This window comes from Melozone crissalis, unplaced genomic scaffold, assembly GCF_028551555.1.
Source record: "Melozone crissalis strain CALT ecotype California unplaced genomic scaffold, PUWL_Pcris_2 ptg000034l_1, whole genome shotgun sequence".
NCBI lineage: Eukaryota > Metazoa > Chordata > Aves > Passeriformes > Passerellidae > Melozone > Melozone crissalis.
In genome coordinates this window covers 16,758,126-16,783,368 of record NW_026535812.1, presented here as the reverse complement: position 1 = coordinate 16,783,368, position 25,243 = coordinate 16,758,126, and the positions used below count along the sequence as shown (strand labels likewise).

Genomic DNA, 25,243 nt, shown 5'->3' with positions numbered 1-25,243 from the left:
TAGCCTGGAGTATGCTGAATTAACATGAGACTTAATACTGGACTACTTTCTATGCATCAATACTATCTTGCTATTTTGATATCTAACACTGCAATAGAAGTTTCTCTTAAGAAAATCGCTTCCAGTCAGTGTTTCAATCTTAATATTTAAATATAATCCACTAAAATGTTTTAGTATCTTCCCATCCTACCCCTTTTCAAAACAAATTTTATGTCCTATGCATAATTGCTCATTATCTTGTAAACAACAGGATAAAATGTGTCTCAAAAATTTAATAGAACTTCACCTTGAATATACCATTTCTATTCAGTATTACAGGACAAAATTTATTAAGTCAGACACAAAAAAATTTAAGTTAAGGCACCCAAAAATCCATATTAGTGATTCCCCCTTTTCCTGGATTTGTGAGAATCAAACCAATTACAACAATAGGACTGAAATATGTGGAAACACTAAAAATACAGCAACAACCTCACATGTGTGGAATGGCAGATTTACTGGATTAACAACATTCTGCTGAAAGTAGAACGTTACTGAAGCTGCTCAGCAGGAGAACACAGATCACACAATATTTGCATCAATGTTCACTGAGGTCAGAGGCAGCACAGAGGAGAAGTCTCACTTGAGGACAACTGGCAATGTGTACTTCAGTTTACAAACCCTTCTCTACAGACAGAAATGGAGCTCAGCAACAAATACTTACATAGAGGATAAAGATGCTCTTAACAGTGTGGAAGCCTGAATCACAAAAAGAAAGAAAAAAGGAAATTACAGCATGTAAGTCCAAATTTCACATAATGTTATTAATGAGGTCCAAAGTGAATTCTTTCACTAAGATTCTGCAATTCTTTTCCTATAAAAACCTGTGCTGTAAACCAGAAACATGGCTGAAGAAAGAGCAATCTTTTTTTACCCTAAGTGTTTTACAGGTCAAAATCTCTTTTGTTATGATTTGGCTATATTACTCTCACCCACATAGTCCAAAAAATACCTATGCTTGAAACATTTTAAAAAATAATAACAAATAAATTAATAGAAACTACTATCTGAGCCCACTGAGGAAGATGAAGAACTTGCTAAGCACATTCACTGACTTCATAAATTTTCATCTCTTCAAAATTGCAATAATATTTCATTGGAGACCCAGCATGCATTCCTGCATATAAATTTATTGTAATTCTTTGCTCCAACATTAATGTTATCAAGTGCCTGCTGCTACCAAAATAAATCCCTATATATAATTATTAATATGTAAAGACAGGATTATGTATTCTAGTATGGATAAAACCAATATGAAATAGTGTGCCATTTCTTAGTGGTTCTGCCTAAGATATTATAATTAAATCCTGGATATTTCTGCTCTGATGCAGGGTGACACAGTGCCAGTGCAGTACCACTGTGCAACAAGGAACACCAACACCACACAAAAGTTCCACATGAAAGTTGTCTGCGTCAGTGAGCATTTTTTGCTAGATTTAATTGTAGGTAAGCAAAGAAGCAGCAATTCTGGCATAAGAATGCTTCATGTCATGCATTCTGATGTCAACTACATGCTGTATTTGCAGAATATTCAATGTCATTTCTTTGTGCTGATCTCTCTGCTAAAAATCTCTCATTACCACTTATGCTTGTAAAACTGGTCTTGTCTCCTAACTGAGCCTCTTTCAATGGGAACTATATAATCAATGCTATTGTCAGATTTAAAACTGGGATTTAGGAGACAAAAAGCATGAAATACCATAGAGAATATTGAATTACACCAGCTGACATATTCCTGAAAACAACCTCGTGGGTATCCTTGTAATACAAGGAACTGCTCTATTAGATGTGAAATAAGCTTATGTGCACAGTGGAAAGCATTTTATATTATGTCAATGAATGATTTACAAGTCATACACCTCAAAAGTAAACTGTCTGGACCAGCAGTTCTCACATCACAGTTTATCTTACATAATACAAAATTCTTTCTAAGTATCATATCTGCCCCTAGACTGTTTTGCCCTCGTTCATTTTCTTTAGCATTTTCAATACGTATAAAGAGTTAATTTTATCTAAACAAAATTGTTTTCCCAGTCAAAACCTAAAACCTTGTAGCTGCATGTGCAATGAAATCACAAATCACTTTTGTTGCCGCTGTCAGCACCTTTCTCCTTTGTCCATTAGGGGAAATGGAAGAAAGTGACTACAGCACTTAAATGCAAAAGAAATTGCAGAGCCCTTGGAGATGGAAGGTCAAACAGAGAATAGCAATGTGTAACGAAACAGAGCAGGGCACTAGGGCTATATAGATGCATATAAAGATTCTATGCTTCTCAATAAAGGGTTTTTTTATGCACTACTTTGCTGTCTTAGAAAGAAAAACGTGCTCCAACCAAAATCTAACCAGAGGATTACTGGTTAAGATGCACATATCTCTCTTCTACACAAATAAAACTTTTTGGCAAGTGTAGGATTTTGCAAGCTTTTATAAAATTTCAAACTACAGAAAATTCAACTGGAAAACATTCAGATCAAATGGGACAAGGTCCTATTAATTCCCAAATTATTTTTTAAGCCAGCAGATAGAGCACAGCAAGGTATTTAGTATGGTTTCCTTCTGTATTCTTCCTACACCAAAAAGGCACCAGAGAGTGAGGCAGGCCCTGCACTGGGGCTCTGAGGGCAGAACCACTGAGCTGGAAAAACTTCTGGTCACTTTGCTGATCAGACCCAGTTTATCAGTCTAGAACCTGCATAGGAAGGAAGTTCTTTCAGGTTTTTGGTGTTTCTGGGAAAGCAGCAAGGATAAAGTTCATATTATATCAGGTTCAATTGTCAAGGTTCAATTCTCCAGGCTAAACAGGAATGAAGAAAGTAAGTTTTGGGGGGCTAGTTTATTCTTCACTGCACTGTCATTTCTCAATCTGACAATGGTCAGCACCACTGATAAGCAAAAAGAATGAAAGCATGTTACAGGCAGAGGTTTCCTTTCTTCTTTTTCATCTGCATGATTGCAATTAGTCATAAGTAAGCTAATCTGTATCTGTGGCATGCTGAGTAAGGCATTGGCTCAGGACATACACTCCTAGTCCAGATTCAGACACCAACTGCAGACAGAATCCAAACACATCATTCCATGTCTCTCGGCCTCAATTTTTCTCATCTGAAAAGCAGATCCAGGCATCAATCTCTTGAACAAGCTAGGGTTTGAGATCTACCAATGAATGGCAGAGTGCCAGAGCTAAAGGTTATTATTTTGCTATTAAACAATTGAATGCTTATAGCACAGCCACCATAAACAGAAATTATTTAGTTGCTTCTCTTCTCATTTTTCTTAGATTACAATATTTATTTCCTCAGCATTTTCTCCCAAGCCCTTCCCCCAGTCTTTCCTGGAACAGGTTAACCATTGATTTTAACCTTTTGAGTGGGAGTATACCTTAGATAGCCAATGAAAGGCAGAGTGTGAAGAACCTGTTGCAAGGTTCTACATCCCAACACTCATAGACTTCATCTTGAATAAAATACATTTCATGCAAAACCTATCTTGAGAGAGGATCATTTGTCATAACTGCAAGACATGCAGAAGCTCAGTGTCTTAAGGAAAGAAAAAGAAACACAAGAAAAAACAGCCCAAGCATAGCTCATTCTGGTAGGATCATGGGTATGACTTATGTTTGTGTTGGTTCTTGCCAAAGCCAAGCCAGGTGCCACATTAAGTCAAATAATTCTGTCACGATGCACATTAGACACAGATGGCATCCCTTTATTTTTGAACAAAGACAGGCATGAATATGAACAGCATGGAATAAACCAAAGAAGTTTAAAGGGAAAAAAAAAATCAGTATTTATAAAAGAAAGCAGATGCACTTCATGTGCAAGCCAAAACCACAACTGATTTTATCAAATACTGCAGACCTATATTCAAACCATATCCCCTTTCCTGTTTGATGTATATATTCATAATATGCTGAAGGCAAAGCTGAAAGTCAGATTCTGTCCTCAGTTCCCACTCTGAAAATGTGCTGCAAGAATTCAGTGCAAATTCAATGCAGATTCAGAATTAATAATCAAAGATACGTGATGAATATGTGAAGAGTAAAACCAAAATTTGAGCAGATTTCTACAAATCATCAGAACTCACAAATCTATGTTGAGCTCATTTGCTACACACTAATAACAAGAAGACTGCTCCACACAGCCCGTGAGGGTTTGACCCTGAGCTTGTGTAACCTGGCAGGTCTACTGGGGATATGCAAAGTATTATTTCATAAGTAGATCTGCAAATGTTTTTAATTATTTTTTTTCCTACTTACACTAGAGATATGCTGTTATGAAAACTTCCCACTTGCCATATAAACCAGGTTCTCTAAGACATCTGATGTGTACATTAAAAAGTCACACAGCAATACTGTGTGATAATGTAATGACAACACAAATGTCAGAAAGAAGTATAAAATACAATACATAAACAGTGAGGGGAGCTGAAAGCTACCCACATATTCAAGAAATATTTCAGAATCAGAGTCAGACAGCTTTGCAAAAATTTTATAAACAACTCTTCACACTAATCTATTACATTCTACAATGTATAAAGTTACATTTAACTAATGCTTTATACTAATCTGTATAAGCAAAAAGTTTTTCTTTAGCAAAAATAATTTGATTCATCTGTCATCAACCTTTCTCAATCTCAAAACAGAGAATTATATGAAGGAACAAAATGCTTAACATCAAGCAAAAAGTGTCCATTATGAACATTCATGTCACCAATGGGAACAGGTTGATTGATACAGGTGATCTTTCACCACAGGTGGATGTGGGTTGTGTTCTCTACATCAAGATAAAAATAAGTATGTAAGGAATAGTCCATTGCATACAATATTTTTATGACTATTTCTCAAAATAAAATGTTGTTCTAAATGGAAAGTTGAATGCCCACAAGAGTTTACTTTAATTAGAGGTGATATATATGTTTGAAATTTGGGCAGCTTTTCTTGAAAAACAAAATCTAGTTTTACCTAAAGAAAGTGATAAAAATATAAATACATATTATTTGAAATTGACTGGCATCTTTCAGAATTGGTGTCAATCACTTTTATGAATTGATTACATACTGAGTTACTTAGAAGTAGACTCATTTCCTTTCTTCACAAAGAATGCACTGACTACAGGCAAAATTAGATACTTATGGTGTACTTGTAGTATTGCCAGAATACAAACTTCCATCTGGGTTACAGAAGTCGCAGGCAGTACAGAGAATATAATTTTATGTTTTCAGTGAAAGGATCATTTTAACTGTGTGAAAGAATTTCATAATCTTTACTACCAAAAGGAAGTTTGACTTTAGGAACAAAAAATACAAATATGCAGAATACAACACCCCTCTGAAAAACATGAATCAACTTGCTGAATTATCTTGAGCAATAATATTTATTTGCTTTGTCAAAGGTGTTGTGGGATCAGCTGGTTTTGGCACACTTCAGAGAGAATGTATACTATACACAGATGATCCTATGGAAGAAACAATTGCTTTCTGCATGCTGTAAGAAGCTGAGTTTCATGTGAAAGTTGTGGACAAAGCTGCTGTTATGTTGACATGCTGTGTTAAGTGCATTATGAAGCCATAAGGTTACCCAGAACATCTATTCCATTCCCCATGCAGAATTCCCAAGCCCTGTACACTTTCTGGCTCTTCATAAACCACACAGTTAGTGTCATGACAAGTTAAAATGCAGGGAAAATTGCTGCATGTTGTGAAATAAAGAGAAATACAGACTGTGACAGAATGAGCAGGCAACGTGAAAGGAAATAAAGATAGACACTTACATATCCGTCATCACAAGGGCTCATAGAGTAATATCCCTTTATAGGCAAACAGACACACATTAAAATAAAGAAGATTAAAAAATAAGTTAACAGAAATAAATCACAGAGAAATGCACAGTTCAAAAAAACAACCAATAGAAATCAGCTAAAAATTAACAGACTATTAGCTTTGAAAAGTATAAACATGTTCTCCCAATCCTCATACTTGTATGTCTTAGAACTGAAATTGCTGTGTCTCTCTTGTGATATATTTGGAAGTTCTCTTCTCAACACCTGGCAAACACACCAGTCTGCACATGGTTCCACACTGTCAGAGTCAGAACACCTACTCACAAAGCACTGACAAATTGACAGGAATATATGACCTGTGCTGCTCACTCCACTGAGGCAGCCAAGAGAGAAACCCTGAACATGGCCTGGATCAAAGACCTCAGCTCCTGAGAAAGCCCCTGCCACTATTCTCCACACTTGCTTTGACTGGAGTTTCTGACCAGCACATAACAAAGACTGATAGAGACAATTTAAGGTGTTTCAGCAATGTTATCAATTCTTCGTGCTAAAAGGTTCCAGGGATAAACTAAGAAAGTCTCTGGAAGGAAACCTAGTATGTAGTTACTAAAATAAAGAATGGTGCTAATTCATGGTTTGAGTAGTTTAGTACAAAAGATGCCATGTTCTCCTTAATTAGACTAAAATACTTAGAACAGCTTGGTATCTAAAAAGAACAGTCTTAATTAAAAATAAAGGTACACAGTTTAACACAATGAAATAAGACCAATATTAATTATTTGCCTTTTTGTGCAAACCTGCCAGTACTTACTTTAGAGGACATATTTGTACAGATGAATAAGCACATAAACACCCTATTTAGCAGGCTGCTCTTTAACAGACATATACAGCCTTACAGAGAAGACATAAGAAACTTGCCACGCTTCACTGTGAGCAGAAAATAAAATTCTTTTTATTCTTTATCAAATTTTAAAAATCTGACATTCTTCTTTTTACTACTATGATACCTAGAATTCCCTGATGTGAATGATTACTTTAACTTTCATGGTGCTATACACACACACAAGAGAGTTCCTGGCAAAGACAATTTAAAATTAAAGTTAAGACAAAAGATGACATCAATAGAGACCAATAATGAGCAAAAGAAACCAGGAGATAAACTGCATCATGATGAGAGACATTTCAACCCATGCATGACCTGAGCCACTGAAAAAGGATGTAGACATCAAGACAAAAGATGACATTAAAGTAAAGTTTTAACATTAAAGGAAATCACAAAAGATTGGACCAGACAAGCTTTCAAAGTCCCTTCCAAACTGGGCTATTCTATGATTTGAGGACAGTAACAAGAAAAGCTTGTGGAAATCCCTACTGAAGGCAATACCTTACCCTTAAAGAGTTTATGTAAACAAAAAACCTTGCAGCAACTTGTGAAAAGGGCATTATATACTGTACCAGCAGGAAAATATTAACTTCTCCTTGCTTACATGAAGAGGTAGGCTTGTTTCTTCTTTTCCATACATAAATGGGAACATATAAAATAATCCCAGGGACAGAGATGTAGAAAACTGATTATGCCATCCAAAGAAAAGTTCACTTAGGGTAGATGCTGTTTGCTGCAATGAGCACTTTATTTTTAAATGAAAGAGCAAACATCTGCATAATAATGCCTGGTGAATCCACTCTGAATGGTTTAGAGAATGATTAAAAAAAACAAAATAAAAACCTTCTGTTACCCTCATCTTAGGTTTCATGTGGTCTGCTGGTGCAGAAATTTCATAAGCAAGAAATGGAATACTTACCACCAAGTATTACAGCTTGATGGCAAGTGTACAGTTGTAGTAAAAACCATGTTTGAGGAAAAAAGCAAAGAGCACAAGAAAAATAGGAGCCCACAGTAGTCATTACAACTATCCCAAAAATAAAATTAAAAAATCTTTCTTGTTCACAGTTTGTAAGTGACAGTTTAACTTTCCAGATGAGCTGGTAATTCTGTCCAGTGACAGAACTTAAAAAAACCACCCCACTAGTTTTCCACAGCTTCAAGAGTGGTGGAGACCCACCCAAAGAGACCCAAAATTTGCAAGGGACATTAATTCACCTAATTGCAGCTGCAGGTAAATTTAATCAGAATGAATAGCAGCAAAAACATAATGGTCATTTATTCTATTCCATTACACAGGTGCAATACATGCAAACAATTTTACAGCTTTCAGGTCACAGAAAGATTCTCCAGTGGTTTACACCCATCTCTATTACTGACAGAAAATGCACATCTGAAGAAGCAGTTCCTGTTTTGCCTGTAATCCAAAACTTAGAGAACCTTATTACTTTATCCCTAATTCAAAATATTCCAGGAAGGTGTACACCTTACTTCAATAAAAAAAACTGGTTTTGGGTTTCAGACTTGAGCCTGTGCTACTTTTGGTGGAGTGTGAATGTACTGTGTTTGTGATAAAAAGCCAGAATCCTCTTGGCTTCATGATGTGTATTGAACAGAAAACTGCAGGCATCAAAAACGACAAACTGCTTCTTATCCACCAGACAAATCAAGACTAGAAAAGGAAAATGGTAAAAAAAATATTAAAACTTGACTTATCTCAAGAGTGTTAAAAATATACGGGACTGTGACAGTCCTGTAATAGATTACTGTATTTGAAAGTATACTTTTCAAATTTACCATTACCCACATCAGCTCCCTATCCAAAGGAACACTAAAAAGTCAAGAATCTATCAACTCCTCAAATAAATGTTTTCTTCAGCTTGTCAGACCTGCTGCTCTGACCTTCTATTCTTAAATCCCCACCTTCTGCTCTGACAATTCTCTCAGGTTTATCTCCCAATTCAGGACTACACATGTCAAATGACATGATGGAAGGTGGAGATAACATTCAACTGTAGCTAAGAGAAAAACCTTAGGGTGAAATAGAGCTTTAGAGGCCTTGCAAACATCTCCCAGCTGTACCAGTAGCGTGACCTCTCTCCCACTGCATGCAGCAGATGCATCCTGTTCATGGATTGTACATCAGGCTCACAAGCTGACCCAGAAGTCACAGAGCTGGTAAGAGACATGGAGCTGTTCTGCAAAAGAATGAGATCCAATCCAGCTCACCAGAGAACACAGAGCTGACACTAGATGCCCTTGCTAAGTAAGATTTCAGGGCATGATTACAATGGAAAACTCTTCTGGCTGTCATTGCCTCAGGTCTTAAAGCCAGCTCAGTAAGACTTGCCTCTGGGATTTTCCTCCTGATACAAATTTGAAAGGCCAGGCCTTCAGCCATGGGGGAGGGCAGGCCAGGAATGATGTTTGCACATTAACAACTGATACAGGTCACTTTTATTGTAATTTCAAAGCCTGAGACCTCACAGCTTTCTACTACACAATATGACTTTCTCCAACATTAAAAGTTGAGCAATGTACTGGGAACAAAATCAACTCTGCATACAAATAATGCCACCTAGGATATAATCCAAGGTATACTCCTTAATTTCCTTGGACAGTACTTCATTTTGGTTACAGTACTCATACAATCCTCCTTCCCAGTGTAACTAAAAACTACCAGTGTAGCTGATTTAACAAAATATACTCTAAAGCTCAAGTACAGATCTCAGAGAATGATGCAGTTTTAGCATTCTTGCTAATAATTCCTTTTTCTGCTCATTTATGTAGAGATATTGATCCAGCAGAACCAATTTATTTCAGGGCCTTGTCCTGACATTGGTGATCTCAGTGAGACAGGATCATCCAGAAAACTCAAGGTGAAGTGGGGGGGGGAAAAAACCTAACAACCACAAAACACCATATTTAATGCCTGATAAAACTCTATAGAAAATGACTGTTTTTTAAGCTTCTCACTCATCTTGCCTACAGAACGAGGTAAGATGATGGTAAGGTAAGGATGAACAAAGTAGCTGCCCCTCTGCTAGTCTCTTCTCTCTGTAATTATGCAGCTGGCTGCCCCTTACAGCAGGAGGTTTGTGAAATGGAGTAGCTGGAAAGACCACACTCTAGTGCCTCTAAGTAGTTATGGGCAAAAAGTGAATGAATCTTGCAACACAAATCCAGCACAGATGCTGTGAACTCGTGCTGCTACTTAGTCTGGGTCACGGTGCCTCCAGCTTTATTCCAAAACTTATGCAAAAACCTGAAACCACTTAAGGGTAGAACAATAACATCTGAGTGTATAACAATGAAGTACTTGAATCCTTGAAGAAAAAGTAATGGCATGCCTGAGTGGCCTAGTGGCAAATAGTCAGAATTTTAGTTCATCTCATCTGGCTTCCTGTATCAACAAAGCCAGGGAGTGGTCAGAAATATTCTGGGATGAGAAAAGAATCTCATTTTTCCTTTCATAAGAAAATATCTATTTTTTCTTCTAACATTTATTTGTATTTCTACATGTTTGCTATTCATGTATAAGATCAGAACCCTTTACATGGGAAATAAACAAGAAAATATGATCAAGAGGGGACAAAAGGATAAGACGAGGAAACCTGATTATGATGCAGTTAATGTCTATATGCAAAGACTGTGATTAGCCCTCCAAAACTTGGCTAATGTCTCAGAGAGGCTGTGTGGATCTGCTTATAGAAACAACATGAGAGTTCAACCACAGCAGCTGCTAGAAGCTCACTGTCAAGGCGTGACCTAAACCAGTCTAGAAACCCTTAATCTAAACAGTCTCAGGGCTGTAACTGGACTGGTCCTTCACTAGAGAGCTTGGCTCCCACAGCACCTACCTCAAACAGTGTGGATAAATGAGCCACAAAGTCACACAGAAATAGTCCTGCTAGAAAAGCCTAGTACAAAAATAGATACAACTGTGCCAGGAAAACACAGCTTTGCTCAGGTTAACCTAGTTAAGGGAGACAAAAATGTACTTCCAGCAGGGAAAAAAATCCACCACCAACATATCCTCTTTCTTTAACCTATCTGCATCGGTGGAGACTGTGTCAAAGTGGCCATAGTGCCATAAGTCTAATGGCAAAGGTGATTTTGGAGCAGAAATGTTTTTAGGGAAGTAGAAATCAGAACCTTGCTTAACAATGACACTTCCCTCTGCCCCTTTCCTAAAAGGGTTCAAGAGACTGGAGGATCAATGTATGATAAAAAGAATAGAAATAATAAGCAAAACCCATGGCAAATGGAGCACCTTGAAAGCACAGGAGAAAAAGAGAAGTCTTGATGCAAGCAGAGAGCAGGAGCAGAGAGAAGAGGGCACGTGGCTGTACAGAATGGGTGATCTGAGTACAGGGAAGAGAAACGCACACAACCTCAACATCAGATGGCAAAAATACAGAAGACTACTGAGGTACCTAAAGCATTATCTCAAAAAGCCACTGTCAAAGAAAGAGCAAAGACATCTGAAAGTTGTTGGTTAGAAGAAAGATGGGGTGGGAGGAGGGACATTACAGAATGGGAGATAAGCTATGGATATGATATCAATCTGAAGAGAGGGGAGCAGCAGACAGCACCTAATACTGAGGTAACAGACAAACAGTTGCTGGCTCCTTCCTGAAACCCTGAAATAGCAGCTTTTGGAGGCTGCGTAAGAGTGCACCTCCTAAACTCATGGCAGGGCAGAGAAAGAAGTTCTGACCATTAACAGGAAAGTGAGGGCATTTAGATCAGCCTGAAGAGCAATGAGGAATAATACCTACCTCTGAAAATACTAGCACGTAGAAAAGAAAAGGAAGCATTTATACTATCTCTTTATCTCTCTGTAGCAAGTTTTCAAGAAGAACAAAATGTACCCATAGCATCATTGTTATTAAAAACCTTGGCTAGAATAAGAAGCAGGAATTTTATTTTCTTCTGCTTTTCCTTTGACACTTCACTAAATTCTCCTGCTACAAAGTTAAGTACACATGAATGCCTGCCATGGCAAAAACAATAAGAACAGTTCATGATTTTGGCTTGTCTTTGTAGAACAGTGGTATACAATATTTTCTTAGTAAAACATTTTGATGCACTTTTATGATTAATTTTTATTTAAAGCATTTTGTTAGCATTTTAACAGACACAAATTTTACTGTCCTCACAATAACAGAATTAACCATACTTACACAGCTATAACTACACAATCAGGTCATTGACCAGCATCTGAGATCAACAAAACAATGTATTGCCATATTTTTATACAAGCTTGAACATATTATGTTTTGTCTTTCCCAGTACAGAACATTTATTGTTCTATATGTAGCTTAAGTAGTATTGTCATTTTAGACAGTTACTGTAAAAATCCCAAACATTTATACTTACAGTTCCAGGCCTTGTGAAGTCAATGTTGTGTGTTACAGATTGTTTCAAATGATTGCTAAACAAGCAAGCACAAACATTTTGAATATATTCTGGTGTAATCTAAAAATTAGGAAACAAAATGAGAACAGGATTACATAAAACTTACACTCTCTACTAGACAAGTGTTTCTATATTAAAGGCTGTTTGTTTGGGTTTTTTTTTAAAGTAAGAAATCACACACCTGAGGCTCATTGACACAAGCACAAGGTATATACTGCAACTACCATTCTGTACAGAAATTTAAAAACTGTAAATTCTCTTTATCTGGGAATGGTTATGCTATTCACAAGACTAGTGCTAAACACTTTCAGAGGGTCTAGGAGAAAACCAGATTTTTTCACACCTCTTTTTGCATACAGATTTTTGTGAATCAAAAGGTTCAAAATCAAATCAATTTAAAAAATGAAGCAATTTTGAGCTTGAAACAACGCTGACATGTTGTTTACCTAAGGAGTAGGACTTACACAACTGTCTTGTAGAGCATAGAGAATAAATATGAATTACACAGTACAGAACTTTATTTTTCAATGTAAAACATCTCAGTGGGTTTAGTGTTTTTGTTTTGGGGAATCTACAGTTCAACAGAACAGCTTAATTTTAGGAGAGTTAATACTTTCCCCAAAAGAGAGATGAGAGGACCGAGATTATAGAAATTCAACTGGGGACACTTCCCAGACCTTCAGCAGGACAATGAACCCCTTCAAATTCAGAACGCTGTAAGTTCAATATCACTTTATTCAGTACCCAGCTGCCCCTTGGATTCAGAACTGCCAGAATCCAGGATCCCTAACAGAAGAGCACCCTCAGCTGGACACACCTGGGAAGCACCAAAGGAGTGCCCCGCTCAAGGCTCTCAAAGGGAACTGAACAACATCCGCGACAGAAGAGAGCCAGCGTCCGGCTCCCGACCACGGAGGGGAATTGGATATCGCTGGAGAGCACGAGGTGTAAATGGGAGGCAGCAAATGAATGATTGTGATTTTATTGAGCAGATACCTTCCCTAATCTGCTGTAAAGCATAATCCACCCAAAAGCAAATTATCCCCTGCAGTAATAGCAGCAGTGATCCCAGAGCAGAGTAACAAACCATATGGTGTTCATGCTGATGACAGGAGGAAGGTACATATTGACTTGTCAGCAGGCTGCCCAGGAAATGCCAGGTCATTCTCCCTGCTAACAATTCACAGTTCCTTTAAAAGCACCTAGAGGCCACTAACATCTGCCATAAGAACAACCTTCAGGTTACATAGAACTCATGCTTCCAGAGGAGCACAACACATGAAAAAGACTATCAACTTCATGCAAAAAATACTCCTAAAAAAGTTGTACCTTCTCCACTTACATACATGTGGCTCATTTCACATGATGAATAAGTCATTCACTCCTATCTCCCTGCTCCCTTTATCAATTAAATTAACAAGTCCGGTTTAGCAGAACAGAGAGCAAATATTTTCCTCACCAAAATATTGGATAAGAAGATTGTTTCCACTACTGTGGAATTTAAAACAGACCTGGCTGAAGTTTTAAATACACAATTGTTGATGGGCTGGACTGCAATCAGTAATCACCAAAATGCCCGCTAATAACTGCTGCTGCCAAAGCTCAAAAGGGGACTTGCACAAGAGATCTGAGATGTCTTGTGAGATGGTGATAATTTTTTCAAGATTTCTGAGCCAGTGCAATTCAACCCACTTTCTGCATTTTTTTTTATCCTCCTTCACCAGGGCAATGAGAGAACAGCTCACCCAAAGTGCTGTGCTTCATTAGTAAAGGGCCACAGCTCTAACAGAAATGCTCATAACTATGAAGCTTAATTCATTCTTTGGTCTCCATTTTCTGGGGGGTGTGGAAGCAAGTGCACATCTGGGTCATCTCTTACCATCTTGCCAGTGACTGTGGCCTCCAAAGAATCCACCAGCTCTGCAGTGACTTCAAGGAGACCGCGGTAGTCCATCTGCAGCTTGCGCAGTCGTTTCAGGTTGGTCATGTACCTGTGCTCACGCTTCACTAACTGCTGGTGAAGGTGTTGCATCATTTCTGTCAAGAGAATAATAAAAAAATAGCATGACCCATTCAAACAAAAGGACAACAGAACCCACAAGCCTTTTTACTGCTCTGAAGGGACAACCTCAATTTCTGAGGTGTGGAGTTTGCCTACAAGGATAATTTCATGCCTCTAGCAAGATTCTATTTCATTGCAACACCTACCAGTATTTATTAAGCCTTAATTGCCCAAAGGACCAACTGCTTCACAGTTACAGTAGCAACACAACTATAAGGCAGTAAACATCACTGAACACATTTGTGAAGAGGATGATCCATTACTCAGTGGTTAATGGTAAACTCTATTACTTATTTTTAATATCCTAAGTTTCTGAAAATTTGTTTTTCATTTCTATCTGAATAATAAAAAAGTTACATTTCTGATACATTTTGTTCCTTCGGGTTCAATTCCTTTTGAGACAAAAGCAAACTGAGTACCAGAATGTGTGTACTCCACCCCAGTCTCAGACCTAGCCAAGCCAGTGTTCTGCATGGAACTGGGCACTGAACCTGGAGCTGTGGTCCACGGTGCAGATTTCTGTGACCAGACAAAACCATGAAGGAGGCACAATAATTCTGTTGTTACAGCTGATGCTGTGTATTTTGCTAGAACATTATGTTTTAAATTAGTTTGCTGAGAAGCCAGCACTGCTTTAGTGCTGTGAAAGTGGCATTGGGCCCATCTGCAAACAGATACAATATTTACCATAGGAGGTTTTGTTAAACAGTGGGAAGGAACCAGCTTGACTGTGGAGTTTCAGACAAAAGTAGGATTCCCTCTCACAGATTGAGAATCTTTCTGGGTTTAAGTGAAGTGTTCTAAACAGCCCAATATGACACAGTTTATCTCACTGATGAACGATAAGCCACAGATCCTGTTCACATCCAGCAAAATGCACTTAAAAAACTCCCAGACCAATTAAAAAAACACCACTAGAACAGTAACATTAAGCTTTTAACAATTCTGTAAGCTGTTACACTAATCTTAATTTCAATCAATATTAACTTAAAAATTAGTAGAGTTAAGATGACTTCCAAAGACAACCAAATTATTCAGCCTTGATGATAATAATTCAACTTTGATTTTGTTTTTATTTCACAGCCATTACTGTTAAACTGCTACCACAGCTTTAATATGATACAGCTTCAAAACAAGAACATTTTCTAAACTAAAAAAAGATTCTGAGAGCAACCACTGCACAAAACTAGCTACTCCAGCACTTTATTCTGTTGCCTAGATGAGCAAATGGGAATATATTTTTTTTTAACTGTGACATAACACATTCAATTTGTAAATTTCCAACGGACGTATCTAGAGCGTGACTTTCACTCAGAGGAAAGTTGGAAGAACCAAATCACAAAGCATAAACCTTCTCAGAGTTTGCTTACTTTTCATAGCCCAGTGGGTAAAATTTCCAGTGATGAAAATATGAGTTCCAACTTCAGTCAGCAGGAAAAAACTACATAACCAAAACTCAATGCAGCTCATGAACACTAGTCTTGGAAATTCAGAAACAGGGTCCAATTTTACCTCTTGGCTGTTAAATGCAGGGATTGTCAATAATAAACAGAGAAAAGGGTGTCAGAAAGGAATCACAAAGTCTTGGCATCTCTTGCAATTTTGTATCACTATCTTCTCACACATAAGTAATTTTACTGAAAAGGGGAAAGCCTTTCATGACAGCTTCTCCTGCTGAAGATCAGGAAGCTCTCATCACTGTACAGCAGCAAGCAGCTGTTCCAAGTTCAGACAGCTGCTGGAAGAGCTGGTCCTGTGCTGCCCCAATCCCTCATGGCACTCCTGCCATATCCCTCTAACAGCATTCATTTAGACAAATCAGGGAGCTACCAGCTAAAAATTAGTATTAAATTCCTTGTTTAAAATGTTAAATCATTACCATTCCAGTCCAGATTTGGTAAAAGAAAATGGTACCTTTCAGAGGCATTTCAGTTGACATTTATGTCATCCTGCAGCAGTGATCCAACTGCACCATTACAGGAATCAGAGTAACACTGTGGCTTCTCTCTTTCCCAGACACAACTCCCAGCACTGACAAATGCTTTGTACATATGATAAGCTTATCAAGGAGGAAAAAAAAGCTCTGGCCAAACATCTACCAGAAACATTATTCATATGTCAATGAAAAGAGGAGAAAATACAGCACAGAAGACTTCCTGGTGTAGGAAGATACAAGGTACAGTGAAGCTTGTGACTCTGCCAAATGAAGATGCTGGCACTGGGTATCATCTTTACTGCATGTTTCTACCAGAATTCTTGCCTGCCCTCTCATGTGTGTAATTGTCAAGTCTTCTAACTCCACTTCCTACAAGCAGCCAAGAGTTACGCATATGCACTTAATTCCCTGATAACCTTTTCTCTCTAAGTGAGAGATTCCTTTACACTTACCTACACTGAAACACTTGTTTCCTGAACTTGTGCTTGCTCTGTCTCTTTCTGTCTAATCTCAGCCCACCTTCACATACTTGTCCAGAAGCACTGACTCCAGCCGCTGAGTTACTGCACAAAGCAGAGCTCTGAGCAGAGGAGCTGCAGGTCTCAGGAGCTGCTGTTGGACTTGAATCTTGCTCCCAGGACAAGCAGGAGTCTTCTTCTTGCTTAAAAATTACTGCCCATACTCTAAACTGACATTTTTCCACATAAATAGTCAGGCTTTAGCAAATCCTCACAGACAGGGAGGTCACACTCCACCTTCTCTAGTGTAGGAGCCTGACACACTTCCACCACTCTCCCCCTACCTAAAAAGGTGGAAGAATGGCTGTGAACTCATCCACAGGTTTGTAATGAGGCAGTGAAGGGAACAGCAGCTGAACACACTTCCAAATACCTCATCCCCTCAGCTCCTGTTAGCAGAGAGGCCACAAAGAAGGTCTGAAGCTCTCTGTGCAAGATGCCAACCATTCTGAAATTTTTTCCTTTCCAGCCAAACTGAAAACATATGGGAGAACTGTAAGTTAAGCACAACTGCCACACAAATAGCTTTGGAAGTCATACAGGAACTGAAATTTTTTAGCAAATGGGTAAGAAGCCAGGTAAAGGCTGGTAAAGGCCAGGTAAAGTTTACTGTAGCAGGTAAAGCAGGCAAGGTAAACACTATGAACACTTCAGGCCACCCTCAAAAGCATTTACACCACCCTACCCAAACTTGAAGTATTTCAGCATGTCAGACTGATGACTGGCAACTATTTAGAAAAGGTCTTTTCAGGATTCTGCCATACTGCTCTTCATTCATGTGTTGCCTATAGATTTCCTTTGCATTTCCCCTTCACTGATAAAGTAAATATTCTCCAGCAGCGAGTAAGTGCTGTGGATCCCATGTGATGTGAGCAGGATACTGCAAAAATAACCTCCTGGATCCAAAACCTTCATATGAGACAGTCCTCAAGTAACCTTTATGAAAAATCCAGAGTGACTCAACTTCCAAGGCACATAACAGATCTGTAAATTCAGGCTGACCTGCATGAATTGAATTCCATTACAGTCCCTGAACAAAGCACAGAACCTTCCCAAATTAAAACTAATTAGGGCCCAAATAAGTCAGGTACAATTGGGTAGTTATTTCTTTTTAATAATAGCATGGGATTATTGCCTTCAGGAAAGTTCTCCACAAGGAAGAAGTGTAACTTCTGGAAAATAAAAATCCAAGAGACCTTTCTATTATTCAGTGAAAGTCTAATGCAACAACACAAAGCACAAAACAACAAAGAAAACACATGGAACTCACACTGGGAGAATATCTAACTTTCTGCCTAATTCAATCTACAAAAAGTAAATCTTCAGGATAAACCTACAGATAAAATAACTCAAGAGGAAAAGTAATTTTAAGAGTCCAACTGGTCTCATATAAATCCCTAACTAGAAAGTATATGCAGAAAGTCAACTGAAAAAAATCAATGAAAGGTAGTTGGAAATCCTAAATTCTGTTTATTGAACTGATTTTTAAAAGGCACATGTTTCAAGTGTTACCACCATCTAACAGGATTCTGAGTTGAAATTATTACTTCTAAAGGACTACAAGTCACACACACACATTAAAGTGTGTATAAGCAGCTCACCTCAAAATGCAACACATCAGCCAATCACATTTAAATGAACACATTCTTATTCAGGATATACTAATATGCACTATTTTAGGAGGTGCTATTTAAACAAAATTAGTAAATAGGAACAAAAATCAACTTTGTCTAAGATCATCAGACAGTCATCAAAACAACTGAATGAGACATAAAACCTGGAAGCAAGGGAAAGGAATCTGAGGCAACTTACCTTCATCAGAACTAGAAAAGGAAAGCTGGTATGCACTTTGTATGGGGTTCTCCACTTGTTTTTACCATGTTTCAGAACAGAATAGATGTTTAATACAAATCCCACTACCAGGTCCTTTCCCATTTCTAGTCCATACTTATTGATACTTATTGACTGCTTGAACCTTACTGAGCTTGGAAAGCTATAAATAGCCATCACCAAAGCTGGGGTCTGGATTTCCAAGGACTTTCTGCTATGCATCACTGGTTTCCCCACCCCTGCAGTTAAACCTCCCACTACCTTCACAGCCCCTGACAATTTTACAGAACATCCTTACCACAGCCCGGTATTTACCTTTGTTGCACTGTCCACTCTCCTTCTGTTGCACGAGTAAAAGCAGATCAGGAAAATGTGCACCTTTTCAGTGTTTGTTCCAGAGAGTCAGAATGAGAACCTCAACCAAGCTAGGTATTCCTACTATCCCAGGCAAACTGCAAGTGCCTGATGCTCTACAGAATACATAAATCAACAATAAATACATAAAATCTCATAAGTGCACAACTGCAATGTTGCCTGGGGACTTGAGATCCTTTGCTGACCTATGAGTGATGAAATAATTTGCCCTGGATAATTTGCTCCAAATAAAAGCCCTGGAAAAATTTCAGCTAGTCTCTGAAATAGCTAATTTAAAAGACTAACTAGTGAAATGCTAAGAAAGAAGTCAGGTCAGGTTGGTGCCTTTGGGTATCCTGTATTTATACATGGAAACAAAGAATGATCACATAATAAGCATGGAGGTTCATATGGATCTGGACATGGTCTTTATATGACCTTTCCAAAAGTCTGTTTTTGAATGTGGAATATAAACATTTCCTGTCATAAAAACACCGAACTGCAATGTTACTGCAATTCTGCAATAAATCTTATCAGCACACTCTTGCAATAAATTATACTGCCTCTTTACAGTATTTCTAATTATCTGCAAAGTGTGTTCTTAGAAGGATACAAATATAGTGAGAAGCCGAGGAGTCTGTCTGGCTTTGAGAGCCAGAGACAGGAACGTTTCCAGTCTTGTCCTTAAATCCAGTGTCCAAGAATCCTTGAAAAGAAAAACAAAGAGTGACAGTTGTTCACCAAATATGTACACTCTGCAGAAAGTACTGCTTGAATCACAGCAACTTCCCACAAGGCAAAACAAGGCAGCCAACACCAGATTTAAAATTTTCCCTTCACTGTTACTGATGTGAATGTGTTTGCTCAGTCCCATGAAAGCATACAGAAGCCAGAGGGGAGTTCAGATATTATTATTAAGAACTCTTATTCCTATATAAGAGTTCTAGAAACACAATGTATCTTTATTTAAAGTACAAAACTGTCACATAGTGTTGGTGGCTTATATACACACACAACAACTGCCCTGAAAGTAAAAGCACCTTTAAAGAACAAGCAACTTCAGAAAAGGATAAAAAAATATTTTCACATGTATTGAATAGAGTACAAAATTCGTAATTTTGCACTGCTCAGCCTTCATCCTTTGCTCCTAACAAGATCTGGGAATTGTAAGTTTTGTCAATAACTACTGCAAGCATCATGACATGACACAATGTTTCTAAAATAAGGATTTGGAGAAAAACAGCCAATGCAGAAAAAACAGACCAGCAGAACAGACTCAGAGCATTAACTGGAATGCTGTCCTCTGCCTGACGTAGTGTCTTATATTGACAAGGAAATAAAATTAAGGGAAAAAGTCAAACTGCGCCTAGGAATCCACCAAATACTCATGCCTTCTATTTCAAGCCTACAGTGAAGCTGGTTTCTGCTTGAGGAAAAGCCAGCCAATGAAGAAAAAGCTCTGTCTTCCAACAAGTACCAGGAGCTCCCTAAATTTATTGCTGTATATATATATTGCAAGCTGTTCTCACAGCTCAGATTTGCCCTTATTTCACCATGCTGGAGAATTTACTTGTTGCATTTACCAACTCAGTATCCAGACAGTGGTGTACCACAGGACACTGTATATTACCAAAGAAACCTTGTCTCCTGCAGAGAGGAGTGCATATGATTTTTCAAGATGTATTACACAAACTATCAGGAACTCCAGCTATATAAAGCATCAGATGCCTGAGAAAAATATATGCCATAAGAACTCTGCTTTGTAGACTAGTGACTCACTGCTGCTCATTCTCAAACATAAAACAATCTGTGTTTCAACACTAACATGGAATGAGTTGAACAATTCCCACAAGAAAATATGATTGAGTGTGGACTAAGAGCTTGGGCCCTGGGTTACTCAGAATAAACCTGAGGATCTCATCTTAGATAACACATTTTAAAAAAATGCTGCTAAGTACAATTAAAAAAGAGTAGTCATATTCCATCTCTGAGGTCAACCATCTATCTCATTATTTATAGCTAGTCCCAAAGGAAAATGGCAGGATATGCCTTTTTTTGGTGTTAAGCTGGAGCTCCTCATCAGCTGGTACATCCAAAGTCAGCCCTAGGGCAAGTATCACTTAAGCTTTGATTTGGTATCAAAAGCAGGATGGCAGCAATGCAGGCTGAAGACATCTCCTGGCACCAGAGTGGCTGCCCACAGCTGCTCAGCCAGGCAGCACAACTGGCCACATGGTCAGGGAAGCATTCAGAGCAAATAACTCTAAAAAATACCAAAACATGCTTTACAAACAAATTTGTGTAGGTATGTCAGTGTAAGTCACCACAAAACCATCTCTGCCACACAGATACTTACCTGGAAAAGTTCTTTAAAGGAAGGATGTACCATGGGGTTTGGAACAAATGGCAAAGCATAGAAGGGAAGAAACTCTGTAGTCTGGCTCAGTGCAGCTCCTTTTGTTTCCAAGTATGCCTTGAAATAAGAAATCCTTTCATCAAGTTCAGCTTTGTCCTAGGAAATAAAGCAGCATTTTTAATTTAGAAAACTACCATTCTAAATGAACTGTAAAGCTGGCAAATAAAATAAGAGACCCAAGTATATTAATACCAAATTAGAAATTCCAGTATACTTGTTATCTAAAGATCAGTATTTATTTAACTAGAGAACATACTGCATGTTTTCACCAGTCATAAAGGAAAATGTAAATTAATGCTATTGTTTCTCTCATCCAGGTCCAAAGAAAGAAGAGACATACAATTGCTTTTTGCATGTAAATTATTCCTGTTCACTTCAGGCTAGACTTTTAAAGAAAAATGCCATTGCTACACTCAGGACAGAGAGAAAACATACTTTAGAGATGCTTTATTTCAGTGGTAAGTGCAGAAACAAAAAAATCCACTTGCACAGCAGTGGGAAGTGAAGCTGGCATACAGAACAGAACAAAAGCTCCTTAGAGGCTGGAAAACAGACTGCAGGCATCCAAATATTCCTGTAGCAGCTGACAGGTGAAGGCCAGGAGCTATTAAGCCCTGGCTGATCTGGCTGAATTCAGGCTACTTAAATGTCTCTTCATCATAAAAACCCCAGGTAACAGAGATTTTGCTTTATAACATCTTGGGATTTATATTTCTCAGCATGATATATTGAGCTGGTCAAAACTGAGCTTTGTCATTTAATCAGAAATTGTTGTATTTCAACTCACAGTTCCAGTCCAAACTCCAAGCAAAATAAATGTTTTAAGAATCTGCTATGATCTACAAGTTTGAAGTATTACAAGTATGAAAGTATTGCCATTTTGGTATTTTCTGAGTTGAAATATTTCAGGAACTTTGGGATAAGGATAGCTCCAACTTCCATCTCTGTACTCCACAATACAAAGGATCTGGCTGAACTAAAACGCAGACTGTGGCCAAAACTGGATACATATTCTTGGAATAAATCTTAGAAAATATCCCATCCTCATCCACACTAAAGACAAATAAATGAAGTAAAACAAACAACAGCAAACAGAGGTTTGAATTGTGAACTAAACTTACAGGCTTTCCCATAGTTTGTTTCAAGAGGAAGGTGGCAAAGTAGATGTGGAGATAGAACTCCAGGTTCTGAGCAGCTGGATCACTGTCATGGAGTGAAGACAAAATATGCTCCTCCCAGAGCTGGAAGAAAACTTTCTGATCACCATCTTCAAATGCTGTAAGCATTTCTTCCTGTGAAAGGGAAAAGCATCATGAAAATCCAAACACAGAAAAGCCACATATTCTTAGCACCAGGCTAGTGAATGAAGAGTTCCAGTGCCATCTGAACACTTCCAATTAAAAGTTTTATTCACAAATGTCCCACCTTTCAATGACCACCCAAATATTCTTTCTTCACTTATCTTTAGTAACTTTGAGAGCCTGAATCAACCATCAACACAAGAAGTAAAGCCCATATATTCAAGCATATCAGTAAAAACTTAAAGTAGTGTAAATCAAAACTAGTGCCTGGAGTTCAAAATGACTGCAGTTGTGAAAAAAAAATAACCCCAACCCCAAACTTGAGGGTTCTTGTGATGGAAGAAGACTAACAGGAGATTTTTTCAAATAATCAAGAATCTGTTCAGACAATTCACTGTTGTAATAACTCACAGGGTGGATAGTGACCTCAGTTTTCATTCTTACTCAAAGTAAGTGCAAATGATGTATTACCTGAACAGGCAATGAATCTTCTGAGGAAACTTTTGCTGGTTTAGGTAGTGGCTTCCCTTTTATTTTACATTCCTTTTTAAATACTTTCACTGTTTCTTGAAATCCGGCAAAATCTAAATACTGCAAGATAAAAACATAGAGGAACAACATTTCTTAGATGATTATTGCTTCAGCAAATGATTAATCCTTTTTTAAGTGATTAATGCTTCAATGAATGGCCCATGAAATGCCAAAGTTTCTCTGCAGAATGGTTCACAAATGCCAAAGACTGCAAAGAACTGGTACCACGTGGCAGGAAAACCAAGAACTGGTACCACGTGGCAGGAAAACACCATCTCTCAATTTCCTCGTGCATCCTAGAGACAACTGAAACACCATCTCTCAAAGAATGATGCCTCTTGGTTTAGCCAGTAATTTCATTCAACCAAAGAAGAAAATTTACTGCTGGCATTTAATGGACATTGAGCCTTTTGAACTGACAGAGCATGACAGAAGTCAGCACAATTTCAGAGTGTAGCAACACTCAGCCAGATAAATAGCTCCAGAATTTAGGCCTCAATTACAATGCCTGGCTCTGAATGCAAACACTCAGAAATCTTGCCTTGCAAGAATCATTAAAATAAAAAAAGAAAAGAAATAGAGAAAACCAACCTCTTTCACTAGTCCAAGTAACTCAGCCTCATATGCTAAAACATCACCCATTGCTAAGGGCTGCTGCTACTTCTCATCGCTGATAAAGCTGGAAAATGGCAAAGAAGGGGTGTTAGTGCAGAGCACAGGGCTCACACAGCACAGCCCCTCAGCCATGGCATCTCCAGAGGGCATGAGGAGAGACACAGACAGACAGACAGAGACACACACAAACAAACACAAACACAAACACAAACACACACACACACACACACACACACACACACACAGGAGCCCACGGTCTACCTGCCCCACTCTCACCTGCACCACATCCCACTGCCTCCCATCCTCCCTGTCCCAGCCCCTCCTGCCCCACATTCTGCCTTGCCCCAGTCCCACCCCTCCCACATTCCCACCCCAATTCCCCTGTCCCTCAACTTCCCCTGCCACAATCTCCCCAATCTCCCCTATCCCCCACTCCCACCCGCCCATTCCCACGTGTCCAATTCCTCCCTGTCCCCCATTCCCATCTGTCCCATTCCCTCCGTCCCCCATTCCCACGTGTCCAATTCCTCCCTGTCCTCCATTCCTCCCTGTCCCCCATTCCCACGTGTCCCATTCCTCCCGTCCCCCATTCCCACGTGTCCAATCCCTCTTGTCCCCCATTCCCAGGTGTCCCAGTCCCCCCTGTCCCCCATTCCCAGGTGTCCCAATCCCTCCTGTCTCCCATTCCCCCGTCCCCCATTCCCACCTGTCCCAATCTCCCCTCAGCCGCCGCCGGTGTCGCCCCGGCAACCGCGGCCCCGCCCCCGCGCCGCGTCCCGCGCACGTGACCGCTCTCAGCCAATCGCCACCCGGGTCCGGCGCGTCACGCGGCGGGAGCGTGCCCGCGGTGGTGGAGCGGACAGCGCCCCGTGTGGCGCGGCGGGAGAGCTGCAGCGGCGGCCTGAGGTGGCTGCGGGGGATTCTGGGGGCGGTTCGGGTTTGGAAATGACGAACGGCCCCAACCGGGGCTGTTGTGCCCCCGCTCTCCGCCTTGGGCCGGTAAAAGCCTTCCCGCTTGGAAGTTTCGTCTGAAGGAGATGTCGAGAGAGGAGGACGGAGGTTTGCAGGGAGCGAGCGGAGCAGGAGGAGGCTGAGCCCGGCCGTGGCACTGTGCGATGAGCCGGAGCTGTGCTGTCTGACGAGTCCTTGCCTGATGGAAGCCCCGCCAAAGCAAAGGGGAGGATTGGCCAAGCTCCTTATCGAGTCTTTGTGCCTTTTCAATTAACAGTGCTAATGAACTTTTCCCCACTAACATCAGGTTTACCCTACATCAGGTAGTTGCCCGCTGTAAAACAGCGTTGTATGATCAGGTAGGTGCTGCCCGGTGTGAGAGAGCTGCTTTCCAGTCACAGCAAGGCAATCCAGCCCAAAATGGCAGGGAGCTGGGAGAAAGGAAGAGCTAGAGATGCTATGTTACAAAAAAAAAAGAATATGGACAAAATAGTCTGGGAACTGGGTGCACAGAAACAGCAGCACAGAGAGCTCCAGCATGAGGAGAAACATCCCCAGTCTGGTCTCACTGCCCTCATCACACCAGCACAGCTTTGGTGCTGGCACTG

General features: G+C 39.4%; 1 protein-coding gene across 2 annotated transcripts in view; it reads right to left on the bottom strand.

Moving 5' to 3' along the window:
• Nucleotides 1–24,447, bottom strand: part of ARMC9 (armadillo repeat containing 9) — a 56,473-nt gene extending 32,026 nt beyond the window's left edge. Inside the window, exons 1-11 of one of the 2 annotated variants that reach the window (XM_054282543.1) lie at nt 24,408–24,447; nt 23,661–23,750; nt 23,010–23,129; nt 22,359–22,529; nt 21,178–21,333; nt 19,435–19,527; nt 18,783–18,807; nt 14,001–14,158; nt 12,083–12,181; nt 5,809–5,844; nt 704–738 (exon numbers count right to left, since the gene is read on the bottom strand). In XM_054282543.1, coding sequence (XP_054138518.1) covers nt 704–738; nt 5,809–5,844; nt 12,083–12,181; nt 14,001–14,158; nt 18,783–18,807; nt 19,435–19,527; nt 21,178–21,333; nt 22,359–22,529; nt 23,010–23,129; nt 23,661–23,711 — 944 coding nt within the window. In that variant the 5' untranslated portion in view covers nt 23,712–23,750; nt 24,408–24,447. The remainder of the gene's footprint in view (nt 1–703; nt 739–5,808; nt 5,845–12,082; nt 12,182–14,000; nt 14,159–18,782; nt 18,808–19,434; nt 19,528–21,177; nt 21,334–22,358; nt 22,530–23,009; nt 23,130–23,660; nt 23,751–24,407) is intronic. The other variant, XM_054282545.1, reaches the window with a different exon arrangement.
• Nucleotides 24,448–25,243: the final 796 nt, after the last annotated feature.